The sequence below is a fragment of the Melospiza georgiana genome, chromosome 3 (genome assembly GCF_028018845.1).
Source record: "Melospiza georgiana isolate bMelGeo1 chromosome 3, bMelGeo1.pri, whole genome shotgun sequence".
In the NCBI taxonomy this organism is placed as follows: Eukaryota; Metazoa; Chordata; class Aves; order Passeriformes; family Passerellidae; genus Melospiza; species Melospiza georgiana.
Genome location: NC_080432.1, coordinates 73128528 through 73145554, shown reverse-complemented (window position 1 = coordinate 73145554; position 17027 = coordinate 73128528). Strand labels below are relative to the sequence as shown.

At 38.4% G+C, this 17027-nt stretch overlaps 1 protein-coding gene across 1 annotated transcript in view; it reads left to right on the top strand.

Moving 5' to 3' along the window:
* Window positions 1-17027, top strand: part of LAMA2 (laminin subunit alpha 2) — a 251425-nt gene that overhangs the window by 116598 nt on the left and 117800 nt on the right. Inside the window, exons 18-20 of the mRNA XM_058019923.1 lie at window positions 4183-4269; window positions 10347-10558; window positions 14952-15058. Of these exons, the coding sequence (XP_057875906.1) occupies window positions 4183-4269; window positions 10347-10558; window positions 14952-15058 (406 nt within the window). The remainder of the gene's footprint in view (window positions 1-4182; window positions 4270-10346; window positions 10559-14951; window positions 15059-17027) is intronic.

The window sequence follows — 17027 nt, the reverse complement described above, 5'->3', positions numbered from 1 at the left end:
AAAGTGGCTTGAACACTTTTTATTGGTTTTGTCACAGCCAGTACCTGGAAAATAATAGTACCAAAAGCATTTTACATGATGTACCTGAATAAAACTGTTCTGAATCTTGTCTGTGGCATTGCATCCTATTAAAATTGCACTGATCAGAGCAGGAATAGTCTAAGCACTTACGAGCGGAAATTCCAGGGGATTGTAGAATGGGAGCCTGCCTTCCTGTTAACACAGCTCCTGAGTTGGTTTTATTAGATACATATATATGGGTTTATTATATCTGCTGCTCAGGCACGGCTCCTCTGACATTCTCATTACTTGGTATTTCCTTGCCTCAGTAGTCAATTATCTTTCTCTTGTTTGAGAACACTGTGCTGACAAAGAAGGAAAAACACTATCACATTTCTGTCTTGCACAGATGTGCAACAAACCAAGTCAAATAGATTGAATTTAGGTTATGATTGGCAAAATGCCTGGGGACCTCCATTACACAGTCATCATAGTTCTGGGTGCTTTACTTTCCTTTTGTGAAGTTAACAGTCCCCTTTCTAATATTTAGTTTTCATGAAAAATAAAATAGGTACAGAACAAACACACAGTATAAATGTTCTTTCAACTGTGAAACTGTGTGTCTTGAAGTCTACAAAGTTTAGCTTTGTAGAACTTTTTGAAAGGTTCAAACTCTCATGATGTTACAGTCTAGACCAATTATTAAAATTGTTTTTGAGGAAAAAAGAGGTTTTAAAGATTTAATGTGTTATCTGAATGCTATTAAAATACTTCTTTGCTTTCTTACTTAATTGCCAACGAGTTTCTTATGCTAGGGATAGTATTTTCAAACAATTCAGATGCCTTCATGTGAAAAACAAACTTTTACCAAGTTCATGTCACTGTACAGATGTCGGATATGTCATGTTCTTTCTGAGAAACTGAACAAGTGACTAATTGTATGTTCCAATTATTATAAAGAGCTATGTACAGATTTTAATTCCTGAGGTATTTAATTCCTAACATGATATGACAGGACATCTGTAGGTTTCTAAGCTTAATACTAAATTCCCACTGCATGGAGAATATTGTCCATGTAATGAGCCTTTGAGATATATTTCTATTAAGAAATAAGTTTTATATTTTGTAGCAGAGTCTCATTTATTTATGATGTTTGTCATGGTTCCCTTCACTGTTCTCACAGCACCTTTGCAATGCCACATAAAGTGGAGAACTGTTCTAACAGTTGTCGAAAGGATGTGGTGATTTTGTTGTTCTGTCATTGACTTCAGCGGATTTAGCTGCTGCTAATTCCCTTTCCTGTTTCCTAATGGCATGAGTTTCCATATGCAGTCACTGAAGCCAGTCATGTGCCTTCTGAAGCACAGCAGTCATAAATGGCTTGCCATATGTCAGAAAAGAGCACTTTGCCAAAATTAGGAAACTAAAATTAAGTTTTCTAAGCTTGTTTTCTACGTCCTGGGTTATATTTTCTTTTTTTTTTTTTTTTTGCATGTATCTTCATATATGTGCCTATGTGATGCAGATAAAATCAATACCCATGTTATAAATGGTTATGCAATGAACACAACTCCTTCATCCGATGTCTTCTTGTAAGCATACCACTCTTAGAAACTGCTCTAACATTCTTGGTCCTCAAGCAGTTTCAAAGGAAATTATTTTTTCCCCCATAATTTCTAAAAAATATAGATGTTTGGGATAATTACTGCTCTTCTCTTGATGTAGGCATAAATTAAATATATGTAGCAAAGAGTTTGACAGGAGTGCTTTATCACTGGAAATGGGAGATAGAAGATCTCTCACTCAGCCTGGGAAGGTCGGGAGTAAATTCATAGCACGTGAACTGAGAATTCGGGTTGGTCTCAGAATTTTAATTTTTTCCTGGAAAATTAGATAAAATCACAAACATATTGTCAGGGGGTGTTTTCTGTAACACACTAGGAAGCTTTTAGGTAGCCCTGTCTCCCAACACACACTTATCACATGCATACCCATACTGTATGTTCATGCTTGTCCTGTGTCCTGACTCGTACTGGTGTTGCTGCCATATGGGAAAACCATAAAGAGCAATGATGAATCAAGAGGGGGTAACTACCATTTTTTGAAGCTTGTTTTGACAAATCAATACTCACAGTTCATTAGTGTTTAGCACTAGTGAGTAATGAGATTCTCAATAATCAGGAAGATAAACTCTTCTCAGCTTGCTATCATACATTTCCTTAACAGCACACAGATGGGAATTTCTCAATATATTAATGTTTATTGTTGAAATGTGGTCCAACTATTAAGTCACAGAAAGAATCAAGGTCTGAGCATAACCCTTAAAACATAGAAATTCTACTGTTCACCATTATTGCTTAGTACTAATAAGTACATTATCATTATTATTATTCAATCGTCATCATCCTTACAATTATTATCTTTATTATATTTAAAATTTATGCAGTTAAATTCAGAGCTCTTTGAGGAACTTTGGTACAGTCAATTTTGTACAATGGTATAATGAGCTGTGATAGCATCTCTACAAAGTTCTCCATGGAGCTCTTGGAAAGATGAGGTTGGGACTGACAAGCAGGAGCTTCAAGCAAGTCAGGTGCTGCTGATTATATTCAATGATAATGTGTCCTTTCATTGCTATTAAAGAAAAGAATGAACAATTATTGCTTCTTCAACTGACTCTTCCTCCATTATTAAGTATTACTGAATCTATTATTAAGTAAATGACATAGCAAAATAACACAAACATAATCCTTATTGGAAAGAGAAAAATGACAGCATCTGTCTTTATTTATTCGTCCTGACCATCCCATGTTTTTCTTAGTGGTCTCTCATATTTATGGGATAATACAGAATAAAGAATAACTGAGGACAGATAACAGGATGGATGACTCTTGAGAAGTGGGGTCCAGTCACCAGCAGCTAATCACATTAAATGATGCTAATTAAGCTTTTCTGTCCTCCTGGGCCTATTACTTTCCAGAAACTGTCATGGTATATCCTTCTTTAATATATCCAAGGTCAGATTATGTCTATTTGTTATTATTGTAGCATGCACTGTTACCTTGAATATGCCTTCCTTCTGCTGTCTTTGTTGGAGCAGTTCTATTGCTTCTCAAATTCTTTTTTCCTAGGTTATAAAAGGTAATTTAGTATCTTTTTTTCACATAGGTGCTTTGTTTTGCCCCTTTGAATAGTCATTCCTCTATGCACCTACACCCAGTCTTTTAGTTCTTTTTTTTCCCTTTTTCTATTTAGTTGACCAGAATTGATTGCCATTATTTAGACAAGGCTTTATAAAGATGCTCATATGTCTCTGTCTCTAATAATCATTACAGAATTACAGAAGAACAGATTGCCTCTTCTTCTGTGTAGTGTCTTTCAGTGTGTCAGGAGGTTTCTTCAGAAAAGTGGGTTAAAGGAGAAGGGTTGTGGAAAGCAGGATGCTGACTGTGAAGGAACACAGTTCAGAGTTAAACACAGGCATTGAGATGCAGAGCTTGCAAATGGCTACAGTATCCTTATTTATTAAAATAAAAAAAAAAAAAAGAGGAAAAAAAACCCAAACCAGCCAAAAATAATTAGAGCATAACAAAGAGGTAAAACTTTCTAGTCTGCAAGCTATTCTTGAATTTCAGCATGCCTGTGTGGCCTGTTGCTTGAGGTCATTGGCACTCTAACTCAAATACACTCTCTGGGAAGCTGTACCAGATATTTCCCATGTTGCCCCTCCCCTTTCTTGTTCACTGGGTTCCTTTCACAGCTGACTATACACAAAGTTAACTGAGCTTTTAATCGGTTGTCCTTCAGAAAGATTTATATAGGGGCCACGTTATGGCACAGATTGTTTTGCCAGCCCCTCGGGGGCACAAACAAGCAGCTGTACATTCCTGCCTTTTTAATGGTATCCAGACCACTCACTGGCAGGCTCAAGTCCCGTAATAACAGGCTATTGGGATGCTGCCATCCGCTGCTCTATATTCAGTGTTGCAGAAATAGCAGAGTCATTCCAAATTCAATTTGCTGGAGTCGAACTTAAGCCCCATGTCCTAGAGCAGAATCACTTTTCCTGGGCACTGTTTTGCAAATTAACAATCTCTGAAGTGGGAAGAGAGCTATGCTGCTAACCATGTTTTCTTTATGTTTCTTCCTTGTCCCTCTTCTTTCTCAATATCAACAACACAGCTTTAGCCCAACGTGTCATTTTGACCCACATCGTGGATTAATGTGTGATGAGTGCCCAGCTGGCTACGTGGGACCACGCTGTGAAAGGTAAGCAGGCACCATGCTTTTAGTCATATGAAACAAAAGCATTGATCACATGGAACTGTTCTACCTTTTATTACCTACCCTTCTCATCCCTATTCCTGTTCTGAAACTCACTGAAAAAATTCCTGTGCATTTTCCTGATACTGGATCCATGAATTTGTGGTTTTCTTGTTTCATTATTTTATGGTAAAATGTAAGGTTTCCAAGAAGCATTTGCTGATAACTAAGAATCTTTGTTAAAAAAGTTGCTTCTAGCTTTTCTGTCACTCTTCTGAGATTTTTATAAACCTTTTGTCTCTTTTGTCATTTGAGTGTTTAGAAGCTGGTAATTCAAATATGCAGTAAATTACTGATGCTTCACTTACAGAAGTTAATATGCAGTGAAAATACAGCTCTTCTAATAAGTTACTTGTAGATTTTAATTGTTTGTTAAAGGAATATTTTACATTTTTGTTGCTTCTCATTTTCTGTTGTGGTCTTTATTTAGCAAGTAGAACAAAGTAGGCTTTAATGACAAAAAAAGATAATTCTTCTTGGTCAAATACATAGAGAAGTTCGATATGTATTTCCTACACTTATTGCTGGCTTTACAAAGGCATTATGCTGAAAGGATCATGTGGAGAATTTAAATGAAACAAAGAGCTGGTGTGAGTTCTAGTGCTAAGCTCCCAGGAACCCCCTTCCACAGGAGGTGAGACCTCATAGGCGAGGGATATCACCACAGTGTCTGCATGCCTTTGGTCCCTTGGGATTTCACATGGATGGAACAGATTTCAAGAGCAGTTAGTGTGCCAGGGACCTCTGCTAGCTCTTTGGAGGTCATGATGAATCAGTGTTGGCTTTGTCTGCATGATCCCAGTCCCCTGTGACCCTGCCAATGACACCTTTTTAGGAGGGGCTTGGGGAGCCAGGGAACTGTGTAACACCTAGCTAGACAGTTTAGGGGCATGGAAACATGGCCCTTGTGTTTCTTAGTAGGCTCTTGCCATTTGACATTTGCATGAGCTCCTTGAAGGATTTTTCAAGGCAAAGCCTAAAAAAAGGCAAGGCTTCTGAATGAAGCCTTAAAATATTCAGGCTGGGATGAGAAAAAGTGGGAATAAAGCAAGAGTAAGAGACAACCAGAAAAGGAGAAACCTGACCATACGCTGTGAATCTCCCTATAGTCCCCTCTTTCCAATTTACAACTACTTCCTTTTAAATCCCCTGTTGTGCTATATCTGTCCTGAAGTGAGAGTGCAGGCTGTCACCTGTTTCCACCCATCATCACCGAGTCTGCTCCTGCTGCTGCTATTTCTGCCTGTCTTTTCCTGTCTGTCTGGGAAGTCATCACCTTCTTTCAGCTAGTGGGCTGTGAAGTTAATGACGGCAGGAATAAATCACATCAAGAGCACTTTGGTGGCAGTTTGTCAATGCAGGGTCATTGACAGCTTCCATTAGCAACAAGTGCTGTTTCTGAGTGGAGCACAGGCTGTAGATGCAGCAGGACTGAGTCTGAATAAATGGCTAAATTGGATTTTAGCCTGATCTCCTAAGGAAATGAGGCTACTGTGATCTTTTTGTGCATGTCTCCCTGGCTGCCTGCGAAGTCATCTGCACTTGTAGGTCAATTTCAACTAAATTTGGCAGAAGGTAGGAGGGCTGAAAGATGATAATTGTTGCCGAAGGTTTTATGAAAAAAAAGTGGCTGAATAGAGGTTAATAAATCAGGACATGTCATAGCTAAGGGGGAGAATACTGTGTGAACTCACACCTGATTAAACAGATAGAGAGAGAACAAGAGAGATTGTTAAATGTTCTGCCCATAAGAAAACTTTCACAGGGCAAGGAAAAAGTGCTGCTGTAGCCTGAGGGATTACTCCCTGCTGAGTAGCAACATCCTGCAGCAAATAATCAGCCCTTAGCCTTGTAACCGGGATATATAAATCCACTGGAAATTAGGCCATTAATTCCAAAGCTCACAGAACTATTTGCTTTTAATTGTAACAAGTTGTTTTAAAATGTCTGCAGCTGTCAATAATAATGATCAGGAGAAAGCATGTTGCATTTTGCTATTAGCAGTGGTTGTATAATTGCTGAGAGAGTTTGCATTAAATTCTCTTTCATTTTAGCAACTACAAAGTGACAAGTGATCTGAGTCACGTAATTCGTTAGCTGAACAATCCTAAATTACCATGACATAATAAATATCATGAAGTGAGAGTGTGCAGCACTATACTTATTTGGCCTCAAAATATATCCTCTGTCCCCTAGGGAGATACATATATCTGTCTGATTTGTAAAATGTGAAGAAAAAATTGCTACTTCTCTCACTGGAACTCTCAGGAAAATGGTGCCATAATTGCTCAATATTCTGAGGGGTCCAGATCATAACACCATCAAAATAATTGCAGATATAAACTGTGTTGGGAGTTATCATATATCTATAATTGTAGAGAGAGCTCAGGTTTCCCACGTAATGTTTTTCGCTAAAAAATTAGACACAAGTTTTCTTTCCTTTGCCCACTGGTCGCTTTTCCAAAGGTGTATGAAATAGGCTGGACATTCTCTTAACTTCGTAGAAAGAATGTATGATAATGATGAAAGGTTGTCTTTTTAGCCCAGCACATTTACAGGATGGTGATATCTGCTTTCCAAATACAGTCTCGATAGGGAAAAGAAGCGAAATAGGTGAGAGTCTGGCATTTCCTGTAAGACTCTATGATTTATGTGCATGGATCCAGTGCCCTTTCCTTCCTGGAAGGAGGGTCAGTGTCCCTCATGTGTGAGCAGAAGGGTGAGCTGGCCCGTGTCCTTCCTTGCCCCCACGTCCCCCATTCTTGGAGTCCAGCGCAGAGTGCCACCAGCCCCAGCCTCTCGTGAGAACTGTGGCTGCAGACTGCTGCTCGCTGTAGCAAATATAATTCTCCCACTCGTGCCAGAGCAGCGAGCCTGTTGCAGTACTGCTGGGAAAAGGGTCAAACATTTCAGGGGATTTGGTACAACAAATGTGTTACACAGGATTGTTTGCAGCTTGCAAAGGTAGGCATTCTGACGTTAGAAAATGCAAGATTTATAGTTGGTCACACAACAATAACATCTGTGCTGTGCACCTGAGTTAAGATATCTCACTGCGTGCTCACAAGCCATTTCTCCACAGGGCTTTTGCTTGATTTTGTGCTCAGGTTGAATGCACATAAATTTCAAAGGCTCTGTAAAAATAGCACTTCCAGACTTTAAAGTGTTTGGATTTGCAGGCTTAATTAACTCTGTCTCAAGGGGATTTTTTTGCCAGTAAATATAAAGAAATGTATAAAAAGGCCTGCATTTCTGTGCATGTACGTGTATATACAGACCATCATACAGACTCCTATGAGGAATATTAACTCCATACTGACCAGGCCCAGTACACATTCATACACATATTTTTCAGTTGTAGCCTTGTCTTTGGCACCACTTATGCTAAATAAAAGCAGTGTCACTCACATACACGCCTGCATTTGAGAATAGAAAAGGAATATATTAACGCAGTCCTTTTTTTGCTGCTTTTTTTACTCCTATTTTTGTTTATTTTTTTAATCTCAGAGGTGTTAGGTTGTAGTTAGAAGTCATTCTTTTACATGCATTTTTTGTAATTCATAATTTTCCATGCTGCATACTTATTGATGTTTTTTAATCTAAACCTTCCCAAATATATAATACTTTGAACCTGAGAAAAGAAGCTGAAGTAGGAATGTCCTTAAGGGAAAAAAGATGGAACTAAGCAAAGTGGATTTTTTTTAATCTTCCCCTGCAACTTCAGGAGAAGTGGTAGAAAAAGAGGAAGAATTTACAGAGATACCTGTACACATTTCTCTTTTCATCTTTAACTGGTTTACCCCTACTTTCAGGATCGTCTTCAGTTGGATTCGAGATTATGTATGTGCATAAGTTAAATATGGCTATGTGATGGCAGTGGGTTTTTCTAATTTTAATTATTGTAGTGTAAACTGATGAGAATACAAAGAGTTATTGAGGTCTCCTGCTGTTAATAGGAGGAAATTATTAGCAGCGTGTTTCAGGTAAATCTTTGGGGCATTCTTTCTGTGAACTCCTGGGTTTCTGTGAATGCTGTCAAATACAGAACTAACCCCTAAATGACAGTGAAGGAAGAAAACAAACACACATTAAGTGAAGTCAAATAGATTAGTAGGACCAAGAGATACAAATCTATGACAAACACACCAGTAGTATGTTAGGAAAGCATGAGTTAACTTCAGATGTAATCTACTTTAGGTAAATTAAGGTAACTGCATAATTATCCAGATACTCTCTGATTTTGATAAAATGTGGCTATTTATTGTTACATATTAAGATACATTCTTAGACTTTGTAACTGAGATAATGTCACTGAAAAAAGCCGATTTATTTTGGCAAAGTGAAGATAAAAATTAGTCTTTTGTCATAACTGAGATATCCTCCATCAAAGAAAAAATTATCTCTTCCTTTGCAGGAAATACAATAAATTGCTACCTTTATGACAGGTTCTGAAAATAAAATATCTGAATTATTCTAATGACAAGATTTTGATGTCTTGTTGCTATGAAGAGGTAGTTTTTAGAGATGACTGTGCTACAGGAGTGGGCTAGATTGTGAAAATTTTACTCCTGAGTGCTTACATGCAGCCAAACCACTGGACTGTTTATACATGTTATTGGTTTGTGGGCTGTATCGTGGATATCTTGAGAGAATGGAAAAAAATCCTATTTTGTGTAAAATTACAAAAACTGCTCAATTAATTCCCACTATTTTTTCCTCCCTGCTCTCAGTTTTCCAGTTTTTATAATCTTTATAATCTTTGCTGATGATATTGAATAATATGTAGTGCATGTTTAGACAGCTTTGCTTATGATCCAATTAAAAGCATTCTGGAAGCAAGGAGAAGGATGAACTTGATGCACACAAGAGTGACAGCAATGGAGCTCTGCATTCCTGCATTACAATGATACAAAAAATCTTTCCTCAACCATGCTCTCCAGCACTACTACAAAGTCAAGAGGATATCTGTGTACCTTAAAACTGCATTCAAACTGACTTTAAAATAGTAGGAAAAACTATTTTGTGCAATGTGCTTTATGTACTTTCTGGTTTTACACTAATTGGAGTTCATCTGAGATGCACATGAATAAATTCATTAGCCAGAACTGTGAAATTTTTCTTTTCTTTTACTTTGCTATCTACAAGTTGCTCTTACTCTGAAGTATGAGCAAATATAACAGAAAAGGAAAGCAGAGCAGAATAGAAATAGAAAATAGGCTGTGAGATTAGTAGGAATTTGGTTTAAATACAGACTCATGTTAGGTCAGATTCACTAAACTGCTTTACATGATACTCACAGAAAAATTGCAGGTGGGCAAGGTGGAAAAGGATGTGATATTTTCAAACAATTCTCTTAAAATATGAAAGCTATAGTACGCAACAGCATAGTTCCTGTGCTAATGAGCAATCTTTTTGTTAGATTGCCCATACACAGAGATTAGAAATCCATTAATTGAGCAAATCTCACCATGCAGTAGATCAGGGGAAGTCGAAGTCAGGGGATGGATCTTGTTAGGTAAACAAATATATGGCTGTATTACATTCTTAAAGTGTTTTTCTAAACTAAAGAAGTTTTTAAGGTGGAGGAAAAAAACATAATCAGGCTTGCTTGTGATTGAATGCAGAACATTGATACAGAATGTGCTAAAATACAAAGTATATCTAACGTAGAGTCATAGAATTTTTTGGATTGGAAGGGACCTTTCAAGGTCATGTGGTCCAACCCCCCACCCCCCTTCCTCCAGAGTGCCACTAAGATTTCTTGCTATGCTTTGTGTCGCATTCAGTGCCAGTGACAAGATTTTTCTCCCACTGAAGTCTAATTGCTAGCAGAACTGGCAAGATTTCAGCTGGTACTGTGTCTGCAGTGTTGTTAAAAAAGAGGAGAGAGAAAGAAAAAAGATGCTTAAGGCAGACCTGAGAGAAGATCAAATAATTTTTAGTGATTAGGGAGGCAACAGAATTAAATATTTCTAATGAGAGGATTATTTAAGTGTCCTAACTGATGATGTCTTTTACCATAGGTGTGCAGAGGGCTATTTTGGACAACCTTTAATACCAGGAGGATCATGCCAACCATGCCAGTGTAATGACAACCTTGACTTCTCCGTTCCTGGCAGCTGTGACAGCTTGTCTGGTGCTTGTCTGATATGTAAGCCAGGTACAACAGGCCAATATTGTGAGAGGTGTGCTGATGGATATTTTGGTGATGCTCTTCATGCAAGGAACTGTCAACGTAAGTCACGAACTTTTACAGCTCCTGACAGTATTGATCTATCTTATAACTTTGCTCCTGAGAGGAAGACTGTGCCTCTATATGTGTGAGCAAGAGAATGATACGGCTCTAATAATGACACTGTGCATCTGCATCTAGAAAGGGAGGCTTTAAACTAAATAGAAAGAAGAACTTTTTAAAAAAAGCTCTGGTTGAAGCAGACGTGGGAAGTAAACAATGGAGAATTGTATGGGTGCAAAGGTTATACTTAATGTCAGATCTACAAAAATAAATACAAATAAATGGAAACTATGCACTAAAAATGCTATAAGATACCCAGAAAAATCTCGTTCTCTTATAAGACTGAAAGGAGGAAGTGGTATTTCAGTTTCAGGGTCCAGCTCTGGCAGCATTTATAACCTGCTTCCCACTTATATAACCTCAGTAAAAGTTGGGAGGTGCTGCTGCTTGCAGGTCAAGATTCTCCCACCTGACAATCAGACCCTAAAATCTCGAGAAAATTTTTCTAAAATGCTCTGGAGGAAGATACTGGCACTGCAGCAAGCTAGCAATTCTCAGCTGAGTGGTGGCATGTTATTCAACTACCAGCCCCATCACATCTTTCCCCATAGTGACTGCAAAAAATTATTCGGTGGAGATGAAAGATTTGGTTGGAACAGGAGCTTTTCTTTCTATAGGAGGCAGTGTCTCTCTCTCTCTCTCTGAGCTGTTGCTGGCACAATTCAGAATGCAGAACAAGTGTTTTTAACTTAAAAACATGTGTCACATACTTTTCCTTCACATCCTGAGAAGTGGAATAAAAGAAGTTACGAACTGTCCTGAAAGAGCTGAGCATTTTATTTCACTGTCACAAGGATTTATTCCTGTTTGGTCCATTGCAATAAATACAAGAGTAACCTCACTGAGTACAAAGGTGCTATAGCAGGATAAAATTATGCAAGTAAAAGAGCTGGGGCATTGCCTTACTGCTCTGTGTGAGAGGACAGGGGGACCATGTCTGCAGTAGGTGTTGTGAGCAGAGAGGTCTGAGGCACTGGCATCCATTTCCAGGACTTGCCCTATTAGCAACTTGCAGTCTAATAGTGAAAATGCTAGGTTGTGTTGGACCTCCAGAGAGTCTGTGGGAGCTAACAAGATGTACACAAGGTCGTAGATAACCCTGAAGACATACCTGTGTAAGTGATTTCTGTACATACTTAACACAATGGCAGAAAAAAATTGGACAATCCTATATATTCTTTCCATAAGTTAACAGGTCATAATGAATGATGTCATATAATTTACAATGTTAAGTGTGGAAAGTGATTTAAGAAGAAGTGTATATCAGAAATTACAGCTTCCAGTACCTTGTCACTATTCTTGAACCATCAGTATGACTGGTGGTTTGACCATTTCCACAGTAGTGACAGGTCCATGAGACAGAGATTTTATAAGAGGGGAGTTTGGAAAACGTACAACAAAAAAAATTGAAAAGAAATGCATGTTTAATGTTGAATTATGAGATTTGCTTTTGTTGTTCATATCATTGACAGGGAGAGCCCCTTAATGTATTCATATCCTTGTGCTTGCAGTTACCTTGTATTCATCTACTCTCTGCCTTTCATGTGGGTTTTCTTCTTTGCATATGATTTTTTATTTCCTTTGCAGACTTCCATGAAGTTTGCCCTGCAGCAAAAATATCAGAGGGACTATGCCTTTACTTTGTTGTTTTCAATTTTGTTCCTTATTAAAAAGCCAAATCCAAGAGTATTGCAAGGCATGAATTTGCTTTCAAATTATTGTTTGAAATGTCTCTTGCTCTTTCTCAGTGCAGTGCTGTTGTGTGCATTAACCATTTCAAATGACAGTACAGCTTTATATCATCATAACATTTCTGAATTTTTTTGTGTATCTATACAAAACCATAAATCTAAGAACAATGAGCAAATGTCCTAAGCTTATTTGATTTGATTCTAGTCGGTTGTTTTTTGGAGTGAAACAGCACAGTATGCTGAAGCAAATACCTGCAGGTTGAGCTGATTGTAATGAAGCTCAGTGTCAAAAGATGAATTTAAGCAAATAATCAGGTCTGCCTATGTTTCAGTGTATAGGTACTACTGTTGTAGGAGAATAAGCGTGTAGCTTGGTCATAAATACAAGCTCATAAATATTTATAGAAATCTAAAGAGAATGAAGGTCTTGACCAGTGTCTTTCGGGAAGAAAGTATGACAAATTTCTCCAACAGGCTACTTTGTATAATAACAGCCATTTGGAGGTTTGGACAAGGGCTAATTTTCCCAGTGGAGGTGAATGAATGGGAAGGCTCTAGGTGCAATAAGTGCAATTTATCAGATTGAGTAGCAGTTTATTAGCTGAATAGCCCTGGCTGCATGTTTCTTCTCTGTGTAGGTACTGCCAGAGCCAAGAAAAACAAAGTCCTGACATTCCAAATTCTCCCTTACCACTGCATTGCACTCAGTCATCTGTGACTGAGTTAAGACACCATGGAGCGCTGCTTGTTGTAATATAAATAGGAAAAACTCATCTGTTTATAAAATCAGTGTAAGTTCTCTTTTTTATTCTTGTGTTGTCATATGCCTGATAAGCAAAACAATTCAAATCAGACTGAGCTTCGGTTTGAGGTCTGTATAAAAAGGTTGGTGAAACACTTTTAATTTGCATTGAGGATTGTAGTTTGTTGAATCTGAGCTTTCTTCACTGACCAATTTAATTATATATATACTCAAAACATATATGTACATGAGACTTATCATCATGTACGGTTTGGAGTGTCAGTTTTAAAACATGAATGTCAAGTTAAAAAGGGCAGGATTAAGGTATACAGGGTGAAAGAGGTAAATTATAGATTTGTTTAGTATTGAAAGCTGAAAGGAAAAGATAAGCAATGTTACATCAAAAGCGTCTTTTAATTTTTACTTTTTAAAAATATATTGCACAACAGAAGGAGACAGAAATCTCTGAAGGTGTTACATAACTGGTATGAACAGCAGAACTAGCACATTTTTGTTACTTATTCCTGAATTTTTGCAAACATTTGAGAAACAATGCCATGAACAGAATGGCATATCATATAGTTGCTTTCATTAAAAGAAGCAACTTCTGCAGAATACCTCAAGAGCAGGGAGAAAACTCCCACACCGATCCTTTTAATTTATAATTGGAAATTAGCAAGTCCAATGAAGTAATGAGGAAGGTCTTGTTGTAATAATCTATAGATAGGAAAAATGAAACTGCTTTGTCTCACATAGCACCTTCTGACATGCAAGTATGCGACTGCCATGTGTTCACTGCTGGGACTCTTAAGTGTTTTTTAAAATGAAGGTGTCAGGTTGAGGGAAAAAAAAGCAACACATATAGATAGGGCACTGCAGGAAGGCAAAATGTGGGTTGGATCCCAATTTTAGAGGGTAGATTGATAATTGGTATAAAACGTGGATTCATTTCCCTATGAGGGGGAAACAAAAGTATGTGCAGGAACCAGCTCATGCTGATCAGTGACTGCGTGGTTATAGTCCCTGTGGCAACAATCACATTCCTGTTCTCTACAGCAAGAGCTAAGGGTTTTTTTCAAAATCTCTGCATGCCAAAAGGGTTGAAGGACACAAAGGTTCTTGTGGTTGAAGAACATAAAAGGTGATAGGCATCTTCCCCAAAATTTGTCTTCCCCTAAAGAAGAATTTAAGAGCCAGAAGCATTGCTGTTTTCCTCAAGAAACAGCTTTTTCACTGCCTTTTTTAATCTTCAGGAAAGCACTGTGATGAGTTAGGTTGGTCAGTTGGGTTACATTTCCTCTGGGAACTGTGATGCTGTTGCTGCGACAGAAGTCCTGGAGAGTCATGGTAGCAGATAATCCTTGGTATATTTTTCAGTGCAGCTTGGGGCATGAGAGCATTGCTGTCCCTGTAGAGTGTCAACTTTGTACTGAGTTTGCAGCCTGCCAGCATTTCCTGACAACTACATGAACAGGGAGTGAACTCCAGGACAGCAGAACCAGCATGTGGAGCAGTAACACTCCCACTGGTTGGGGCTACACCCTGTGTAGGGGTCTGTACCCTTCTTGTGTTTTTCTCTCAGCTCTGCCCTTCCCTTCCTCGAGACTCCGAGTCTCTGGGCATGTACTTAATAATCTGCCCTCCACATCCTGCTTTGATCTGAGAGGAGCATCTAAAACAAGCTGTTGATGGACTTGAGGCAAAATTTCTGACTGCAATAATTTGGAGGAAAATTCTGCATTAATATGGGCAGGATAATATGTCAGGGTATGGAAGCAACACCTTCCTGCTTAACCCAGGCTGGGCATTTCTCAGGGTGGCAAAAGCTGCACTGTAAACATTTGGCTATTAGATTTAGCTTCAGGGAACACACTGACATCTTCTTCTTCCTCCTCTGCAGCCTGCCACTGTCACGTGAACGGCTCCTTCTCGGAGGTCTGTGACTCTCGGACGGGCCAGTGCGAGTGTAAAGCCAACGTCATCGGGCGCCGCTGTGACATCTGCAAAGTGAGTGACCAGAAATGGGGCTTCCTTTCAGCTTTCTTCACTGCTTGTCTCAGCTAAATATCATTTACTTCTGGATAGACTTTTTCTGTTGTTTAATTTTCACTTTAAGAACATACATGGATTGTTCTTATGTAGAGAAAGGTTAAAATGATGGCTTTTTAAACATTTTCTAATAGTTTTCTAGAACAGAACACAAGACATAGCATTTACATGCAATTAATGTATTTTAAGCCTCACTGTATCTATAAGTAAATTTGTATACATATTATATACACTCCATATTTTGAATGTTTGATATAGAAAATCAGTTTAAAATATTGCAGCTTTGGGAGATAATTCCTTTATGAAGAAAGATGCAAAATGTCTGATAGCATCTGATGTTTATGTCTTAAAAAAAGCAGTATGCTGGTTTCATTCTGCTGGAATGTTCTGCCTTCATGTTTTTTTCTTAGGGTTTCTTCTTTTATTGTCTAAACAATGTATTATTTTTGGTGAAAGTGTTTTTTGCCTTGACATTGTTTTCCTGTCTCATAAATCACTGCAGAGAAATATTGTCTCATAAACTTTCACAGAGTTGTCTTCAGGCAGCTAAGGAATATGCTGTAGTCAGCTACACATTTCTCTAGTTCAACATAAGGATTCATGAGCTAGACCTATGTCCTCAGAGCACCTTCACCTGTGTGTAATTTAAAGAACATAAATAATTCTGCAGAAATCAAAAGGATCTTTTTCACTCTTTAAAATGATGTAATTTCTGAAGTGGTTTGCTCACACTCCATTTTCAATGGTATTTAAAGAGTCTGTTCAAAGAAAAAATGCTGGTATCAGTGGAATTTGCAGATCGCACAAGGTACCCAGCAAACATCTCATTAATACAATACTGGTGATTAATTGGAATTAATCTTTGTTTACTTCAGTGCTTACTCCTGTCTTTATTTCTGTACCCTTTTATGTGGTGTAGTTTTCTTATCTTCACTTTCTAACAGTGTTTACTTTTCATTCTTCAAGCCCAACTACTTCTGGGCCCCAGAAAAGGTGTTTTGCGTACCCTGCGGCTGCAGTGCTTTAGGCTCTGTGTCACTGCAGTGTGATGTGTTGGGAAGATGTATCTGCAAACCAGGATTCATGGGCAGACACTGTGAAATCAGCAGACAGGTGCCTCAGTTGCAAGAGAATGCGGGGAGCAGTCAGCAGATCCGAGTGCCCCCGCGGAGATGGGGCGCCGGCAGTGCCAGTGGGTGCCCACGAGGCGCCTACCGGCCTGCGGCTCTGGTAATGGGACCTGCTTTGCATGGGCTCAAGTCTCCTGTTCGCTTGTGTTTGGAGCTCACACAGATTGCTTGGGTTTCTCATTTTTAATACCCGTGTTACAATATAAGAAATTCTCAAGAAACTGACAGGCTCGGAAGGCAAACGGCATTTTAGGATGCTCCCCCAATCCTAAGGGCTTCATCTTGCAAGTGCTGATATCGGTGAGAAATCAAATTTGAGAAATCAAATCAAATAAGTCCCAAAACAGCACCATCCACAGCAGTATGCACAAAATGCATGGGAGATGTACATAAATCAATGGAATCAGTGGAATTTTCTTGGACTTTGCAGCATAAGACTTGCTGTTCTAACAATTTAAGAATCAGTAGCTTAAGAAGGTTGCAAGAAGAATCAGCCCCAGAGGCAAAGAGTTAAGATGTAATTTTAAAATATTGAACATGACTGGTGACAAAAGTTCTCATTAGTGAATATTAGCGAAAAGTTCTCAGTTATCTGAGCCATTTTTTAACTCAGTGCGGTGCCACTTTTGTGAATGTAATGCCCACAGTGGTGGAAGTGTTCATTCCTTATCACAGACCAGCAAAGCAACTTATTTCCTAAAATTAAGTAATTATGATACAACTGCTTCTATCAGAGCAGTATTTTAGGAATCTTGTTTGTCCTCCCTGCAACTCAAAATCTCCACATTTACCACACC